This window comes from Theropithecus gelada, chromosome 10 (assembly GCF_003255815.1).
Source record: "Theropithecus gelada isolate Dixy chromosome 10, Tgel_1.0, whole genome shotgun sequence".
Classification (NCBI taxonomy): domain Eukaryota; kingdom Metazoa; phylum Chordata; class Mammalia; order Primates; family Cercopithecidae; genus Theropithecus; species Theropithecus gelada.
This window is the reverse complement of record NC_037678.1, coordinates 37,919,173-37,927,516: the sequence shown is the minus strand read 5'-3', so window position 1 is coordinate 37,927,516 and position 8,344 is coordinate 37,919,173. Positions and strand designations below refer to the sequence as shown.

Below are 8,344 nucleotides of genomic sequence, written 5' to 3'. Positions count from 1 at the left end.
GTCCAGTGACACACTAAACTCCAGGGTCCTTTCGATTCCGAAGGTGAGTGGGCTGAGAGCAGGCAGAGATCCACCCTGAGAGTCCAGATCTTCCAGGATAGGACTTGGGAGTCTGAAAAGGGGCCACACTCTTGAGTGGGGAAGAAGGAGGTATCTCTGGCCACAGGCTTGCATTTCTGGTGGCTTCCCTTCTCCACACTGGGCTCTCTGCTCTGATGTCTATCTGAGAATCTCCTTCAGTTAGACTAAGAGCCCAGGACTTTACTAAAAATAGCAACATGGACCAGAAAGATATGAAATGGTACAGGAATTCTGTACAGAGCAACGAGTACAAATGCAGCTTAACAAGGGCCCTCACAGTCATATCTTTGGTGCAGAAGAAAAAGACAAAGGCAGAGGGAAACTGAAGGGCTCAGTAGGTCTAGGACTGGGGCAGCACTGGGTACTGTAGGCTTGTCCTTGACGCATCTACAGGTAAGAACAACTGGGAAACCATCCTCCTGTGACCCTGTATCATCTGCTCACTGGACTCAGCAGCTATGTCCTCACAGGGAACCAGATTCAGTCAACCTGGCCTTCTCCATCCCACCTGGGAAATGTATTCCAGTGACTGTCTAGACTGAGGTTCTATGAAGGGGCTGGCAGACAAGAAGAGGGGGCTGATTTGTATGACGAAACCATTGCACACCCTTTCTTTTCAACTAAAACCCATTAATGGATACTCTGGGGCCACCCATAGAAGTCTAGCTGGTCTCCTAAATTTGGGAGTTATGAAGGAGTCATTCATGATCAATCTGTAGGAAGAGGGGCCATCAGTAGCAGAGGGTCAGAGTGAGGCAGAAACTGGCTTCTTTGAGAGACTTATCAACACTGCCACCAACTCTGGGACAAATGGGGCACTTGCTATAACAGTCACCCCAAGCTGCTCACAGGAGTCTGATCCTAGTCCCCTCACCTTACTGCTTCTGATTCTGGTCCATGCCTCTGTTTTCCCTGGACCCTCCTCCCATGTCTGGGTCCAGGGTGGCAGGGGTAGCTCCATCTCCGTCAACATCTATAGAGGTGTAACAACTATTACGGCTTCCAGCAGTGTCCACAGTTCCACCTATGAGGGCCTCTTCTCCTTCCCCATCCCCTTACACAGGTGACCACTACTGTATTTCTGATGGACTGATCCTTTTTCCCTGGAAAACACAACGTATTTATTCCTCTCTAACACCAGGCATATAGTGGAGGGGGTAGGGGTAGGTGTGAAGCAGAGTGGCTTTTCCAGGTGTAATGCAGTAAGACCCTGGCTACAGAAAATCATTTCACAAAACTCCACACCCTTTCATGGTAAAAACACTCAACAAACTATGAGTAGAAGGAAACTACCTCAACATAGTAAAGACCAACTATGAAAATCCTACAACTAACATCATACGCATTCTGAAAGATCAAAGATATGTTTCTGTAATATCTATCAGCAAGAAAGCAACAATGCACATTTTCACAGCTTCTATTAAAAACAGTATTGGAAAAAAAGGCAGAGTAATTAGGCAAGAGAAAGAAATACACAGAATAAAAATTAGAAATAAAAAGTAAAACTATCTGTGCTTTCATTTGATTTAATGTCATATGTAGAATAACCTTAAAAGTCCCACAAAAGAAAACTTTGTCAGAATGATTGAATGTATTCAGTAATGTTTCAGAATACAAAAATCACCATGTAAAATTATCTCATGACTGGGCACGGTGACACATGCATATAATCTTAGCACTTTGAGAGGCTGAGGTGGGAGGTTTGCTTGGGGTGAGGAGTTCAAGACCAGTCTAGGCAGCAAAGGACGACCCTGTCTCTACAAAAAGAAAGAAAGGGAGAGAGAGAGGAAAGAAAGAAAGAAGGAAAGAAAGAAAGAAAGAGAAAGAAAGAAAGAAAGTAAGAAAGAGAAAGAAAGAAAGAAAGAGAAAGAATGAAAGAAAGAAAGAAAAAGAGAGAAAGAAAGAAAGAAAAAGAAAGAAAGAAAGAAAATATCTTATATGTCAATACTTAAGCAAACTGGAAACAACCCAACAAAATTAAGAAAACAAGTCAAATTACAACACCAATAGAAAGAGGAAAATACAGCTGGGCACAGCGGCTCATGCCTGTAATACCAGCACTTTGGGAGGCCGATTTGGCGGGATCACCTGAGGTTAGAAGTTCAAGTCCAGCCTAGCCAATGTGGTGAAAACCAGTCTTTACTAAAAAAAATTAAATTAAAGATAAAAAACTATGTGTGGTGGCACATGCTTGTAATCCCACCTACTCAGGAGTCTGAGGCACAAGAATCACTTGAGATTGGGAGGCAGAGGTTACAATGAGCCAAGATCCTGCCTCTGTACTCCAGCCCGGACAACAGAGTGAGACACTACCTCAAATAAACAAATAAATGAAAATAAAAGAATGAAACACTTAACAATAAAGTTAATCAAAGAGGTGAAAGACTTTACATTGAAAAGCACAAAACATTACTAAAAGAAATTAAAGACTACAGAAATAAATGGAAAAAAATCTTTTGTTCATGTATTAGAAAACTCAATATTGTTAAGCTAGCAATACAAACTAGAAGGATTCTGCAGATTCTTTGCAATCTCTATCAAAATTCCAATATTTTTGGAAGAATAGAAAAAATAATTCTAAGATTTATATAGTATATGAAGAGAACCTAAATATTCAAAATCATCTTGTAAAGGAACAGTGTTGGAGGTCTCACACTTACTGATTTCAAAACATAACACAAAGCTACACCAATCAAAACAGAGTGGTACGTATAGGCAGACACACCAACAAATAAAAAAGAACTGAGTGGCTATAAAGAAACTCTTAGTTACATGGTCAAATAATTTTAAGCAAGGTTGTCAAGACCATTCAGCAGAAAAAGGACAGTCTTTTTCACAAATGTGCTTGAAAAAATGGATATCCACTTGGAATCTGGAAACAGATCAAAGCCCCAATGGAAGAATCAAAACTATCAAAATCTGAAAAGAAAACCTTAGGGGGAAGCCTCAGAATATAGGGTTTGTAAATAATTTCTTAAATATGACTTTAAAAGCACAGAAAAAATAGAAAAAGAAGAACATAGATAGATTGGATTTTATCAAATTTTTAAAGTTATGTATATCAAAGGACACTATCAAAAGATCTAAAATTCAAACCATAGAATAGTAAAGATTATTGCAAATTTTGTATGTGTTAAGGGATACGGGGTATAGAAAGAATTCCTACAACTCAACAGTAACTACAAAAATGGAAACAATCTGAACTAAACACAGCCAAGGGACTTGAGTAGGTATTCAGTAGATTCTAAAAAAGATCTACAGATGGCCAATAAGCACACGAAAAGATGTTCAGCATCACTAATCATTAGGCAAATGAAGATCAAAATGAAAGAAAGAAAGAAAGAAAGAAAGAAAGAAAGAAAGAAAGAAAAGAAAGAGAAAGAAAAGAAAGAAGGAAAATCTCTTACATTTCAATACTTAAGCAAACAGGAAACAACTCAAAACAAGGGACCCATACCCATTAGGATGGCTTCACCGAAATAATACAAAATAACAAGTTCTAGCGAAGATGTATAGAAATTATAATTGTTATGCATTGCTGGAGGGGCTATAAGATGATGCATTCACTGTGGCGGCCTGGATGACAGTTCCTCAGAATACTAAACACAGAATTACCATTTTATCAGAATTTTCACTTTTGGAAATGTGCCTCAAAGGTTGGAAGCAGGATCTCAAAGAGAAAATTGCACAACCTTGTTCATAGCAGCATCATTCACAATAGCTAAAAGGTGGAGGCAGCCCAAGCGTCATCTAATGGATAAACGGGATATAGTATACACACACAGGGGAATATTATTCAGGCTTAAAAAGAGAATTCTGACCCATGCAATGACATAGATAAACCCTAAAGACATCATTCCAGCAGAAATGAGCTGGTTTCAAAAGGACAAAAGTTATTTGCTTGCCCTTATATGGGGTATCTAATGTAGTGAAATCCATAGAGACAAGAAGTAGAATGCTGTTTTCCAGGTGTGAAGTTTTGGTTTGGGAAGATGAAAAATTCCTGGAGATGAATGGTGGCACTGTGCTTATACAACAATGTTAATTTACTTAATGACACTGAGGCATACACTTGAAAATGGTTAAAATCATGTATATTGGGCTTAAATAATTTACCACAATCAAAAAGAAAAACATTTATATTTGGTGCAGTTTCTCTACTTCCAAGAACAATAAAAACATACAGGAATAGGAGAGTGTGCCTGAGAATCCAGGGCACCCTTCCTTTTGTGCCAGCCCCACAGCTCCCTCACAGATCAATAGAGTTGGAGGTGCCTCATTACAGGTGACACAAAATAACATAATAAAGTCTCGGAGTGGCCATGATGGTAGTGGTGGGTGCCTGACCCAGTCCCGGAGCAGCCACTAGTGCAACAATGGCCAAAGAAGGGGAGATGAAGCTGGTGGCAGTGGTAGCAGCCTCTCCAGCTGGAGAGGGGCATCTGCTATCCTATGAAAATGGTTCATAGTTCATATATCTGGCAAATATACATCAGCCTCTCTACCTTTTATGACCAATCACAGTTTTCATTGCAACGTATGCTACAGTTTTCATTGCAGTGCATGTCATCATAGTGGCGTATTTCATCCAGAAGCAAGCAAACATGAAGGAAATGTCCCTGAGTGCTTTGGTCAACCCGGAATGGCAGTCCGCAACACAGGATGAATATTATACTATTTGTTGATAAATACTGGAAGTGCATGATGACCATTTAGACACCTGGCAAATGACTTGGCTGACTAACATTGTTAAAACAATGAGTAACGAAGGAGATTTATTCTTGGTAAAGAAACACCTGGATCTCGGGCATAAAGACCTGAAAGATGATTGCCTAAGATGTGGACTTTTGGGTCAGGACCTTGGTAACACTGATCCTGTTTACGGCAACCAAACGCAAAGCAGTGCCCTGTCTATGAGTGGGAACTGGAATGGGGGAACTCAACAGGAAGCAGCAGAAAAGAGGAGGAGCTCGGTGCAAACAGCAGGATGAAATCTCAGGGAACACCAAGAAGACCCAGAGGGACCCTTTGTTTTCTGCTCAGTGCCTTGCCCCTTACACCTTTTAAAATACCCATTTAACAAGGATGGCTACTGGTATATTCTAACTGAGTCTGATCCACACACCCTTGGTCCTCAGAAGGTTGAAAACTTCCAGGCAGGAGAACTTATTCCTGGAGACCTCTACAGTGACCGCTTCTATCAACCAGCTTTATTAGCCTAACATGATTGAGCTCCCCAGGTAAAGATCTTCAATGGCCAGCTGGCTGACTGTGGTTGGAAAGAAAGGCTACTCTAGGATGCAGGCCTCTCATGGGACATAGAAATGGACCTGGTACTTTGAAATCAACATAAATGAGTTGTCACCAGACACCGCTGCCAGACTGGGTTGGTCTCAGCCCTGAGGTAAACATCCATTTCCCTTAGGTCATGATAAATTTAACTATTTTTGGCAGAGCAAAAAGGAACCAAGTTCCACCAGTCCACAGACAAATATACCCTTGTAGCTATGGACAGGGAGATATCATGGGATTTATATTAATCTTCCTGAAGACACAAAGACAGCCTAGTTATTGCCTGATACTTACAAAGATAAGGGTTTGATAAAGTACAAGAATTATTTACGTTTTGAGGAAAAAGACATTTTGGATAAAGCATGGAAGAGCCTAAAAAGATTCTGCATAATAAAATAATATTTTATAAAAATTGTGTCAATTAAGATGTTGCTTAAAAAGTTATTTTTGAGGGTGATTGATTTCCAGCCATCTCCCAGGAAAACAGCTGCATGGTTTGCATTAACTTTGGACTGTGCTGCAAGTGTCTTCCAAAGGATCTCACTTACTCCTCTATGAGTGACATGGGCTGGGATGCTGTGGTAGAGCACACTCCTGCTGACGTCTTGTATCTCCTGGAGACAGAAGTGGATGGGAGGCACAGTCCTCCATGGGAACCCTGAATAGGTCCCTCCTTCCTTTCAAATATGGACTTTCTGGGGAATGATACTGAATGGCTTCTGTTGCTGTTCTTTTTGAACTGTCTCAGACGTTTTCTCAAAGATGCTACAGAACATAGTGTATCCATTTAGCAAGTTAAAAGGCTGAATGAGACTAGGAGAGATGCCCTGCTCATCATCATTCTCCTTCCACTTCCAGTGACTGCTCTTATTTTGTGTGCCATAAGCTAACAGCTACTGAATCCAAGACCTCGTAATCACTCTGTAAAACTGGTGACGTGCTGCATACTTTGCCACCTGGGACTTTTTAATCTTACTTCATTTTCTAAGGAGTGAATTGTCTTGTCCAAATAACTAACATATTTAAAGACATTTCCTTCTGTGGGCACTGATTCCCTGCTATACGTTTTCCAAGGAAGTGGTGAGCCTGTTTCTGAGAACACCTGAAATCAGTGGCTGTCCCTTCCAAACCAATCAAAAAGTGATTGCCTTTTGGTGTGGGTTTGGTTTTGTTATTGATTTTAAAACATACCTTTGAACACTGACATCTCTGAAACTACTAGAGCTCTAGAAGTGTAATTGTGAAAGAAGCTTGCTTGCAGCTTTGACAAAATGAGAAACTCTTCCCAAATAAACCTTGTTTTGAAGTTAAAAAAAGAATAATGTGAGATTGGAACCTGAGAGGTCTGAAGATTCCCAAGAGCACTCTCAATTCTGAAGCTGATCGTAAGAGAAGGGCTCCCAACAGCCCTTCGCTTCTTATGATTCCCTGGAAGGACTCAAATAACTCACTGAAAACTGTGACATTCATTAATATAATGTTTCTACAGCAAAATAATACAGATTAAAATAACTCAAGGGAAGAGGCACATGGGCAGAGTTCAGGAGAATTCCAAGCACAAGCATCCAGTTTTCCTCTCCCAGTGGAGTAACAGGCAATGTTGCATTCTGCTGGCAACAATGTGTGATTCTATGTAGGAAGCATTGCCGGCCAGCAAAGCTCACCCAGGCTTGGTGTCCAGAGGACTTTTGAGTGATGGAGTGGGTGAGAGTGGGGTTGTTATGTAGACCTTGATGATCATCCTCATGACTCACTTGAGTTTCCACTGAATTGACAATGAAACTCCAACCTTCCATCTTTGGTCATTTTCTTTTTAAAAATTCTCTAAAGTAAATTATTTAAAATATTCTCACTTAAACCAGCTGTTCATTTAATATAATGCTCAACACGAATAGTTTCAAAAAGTCAGTTATGTCATTAAAACAATTGTTTAGTCATTCAAACCATTCAGATAACAACACCACGTAGCACTAAAATCGAACCAGTCACAGGGGCAGGATTTCAGCAACAGCACGAGAAAGTAGAACAAATAGGAATGAGCAAAGAATAGACAAGTAATGGGTGTGAATTGACCTGGAAAATAATGTGGCGATGTCCAAAGATAAATCAATAGTTATTTGTTACACAAGGGAAAGACAATGCATTCTCAGTCCAGGAAAGCCACCAGGGGGCGGTCGGGGTCTTTTGGATTGTAGGAGGCTCAAGAGAGTCAAACTGAATGAACCCTGCACAGTTGCTCACTGACTCATGTAAATGTGAGAGCAGCTGCTTCCTCCCACAGGGCAAATCCACAGCACACAGCCACCCTGGGCTGGCCCCTTATAGGGTAGCTGCTCTCAGGGCTGTGGACCTAGGTGGTGATAAAGGCAGTAAAGATTTGCATACAGCAGCACACAACACACCCCGTCCAAGCAGAGAGCTCAATAGGAGATAAAGAGCCATCAGAATCCAGCCCCAGCTCTGGAGCCAGGGATCCCTTCCAATACCAGCACCATGGCCTGGACTCTGCTCCTCCTCCAGTTCCTCCTCACTTGCTGCCCAGGTTAAGAGAGATTTCAAATACCAGCCTTTGGAGGGATCCCTTTTTCTCCCATTCTAATTTCTAACATGTGTCTGTTTTTCTGTTTCAGGGTCCAATTCTCAGGCTGTAGTGACTCAGGAGCCCTCAATGACTGTGTCCCCAGGAGGGACAGTCACTCTCACCTGTGCTTCCAGCACTGGAGCAGTCACCAGTAGTAACTATCCAAGCTGGTTCCAGCAGAAACCTGGACAAGCCCCCAGGGCATTGATTTACAATACAAACAGCAAACACTCCTGGACCCCTGCCCGGTTCTCAGGCTCCCTCGCTGGGGGCAAAGCTGCCCTGACACTGTCCGGTGCACAGCCGGAGGACGAGGCTGAGTATTACTGCTCGCTGTACTATAGTGGTGCTCAGCACAGTGACAGACTCATAAGAGGAACCAAGACATAA

At 41.6% G+C, this 8,344-nt stretch overlaps 1 pseudogene and 1 gene segment (V, D, J or C); both read left to right on the top strand.

Annotated features, from left to right (window-relative positions):
- Nucleotides 1–5,334: 5,334 nt before the first annotated feature.
- LOC112632439 lies at nucleotides 5,335–6,035 on the top strand (annotated as a pseudogene).
- Nucleotides 6,036–7,866: 1,831 nt separating this feature from the next.
- On the top strand, nucleotides 7,867–8,344 carry LOC112632438. The segment is given in 2 exon segments: nucleotides 7,867–7,915; nucleotides 8,004–8,344. Coding segments are annotated over 2 exon segments (390 nt in total).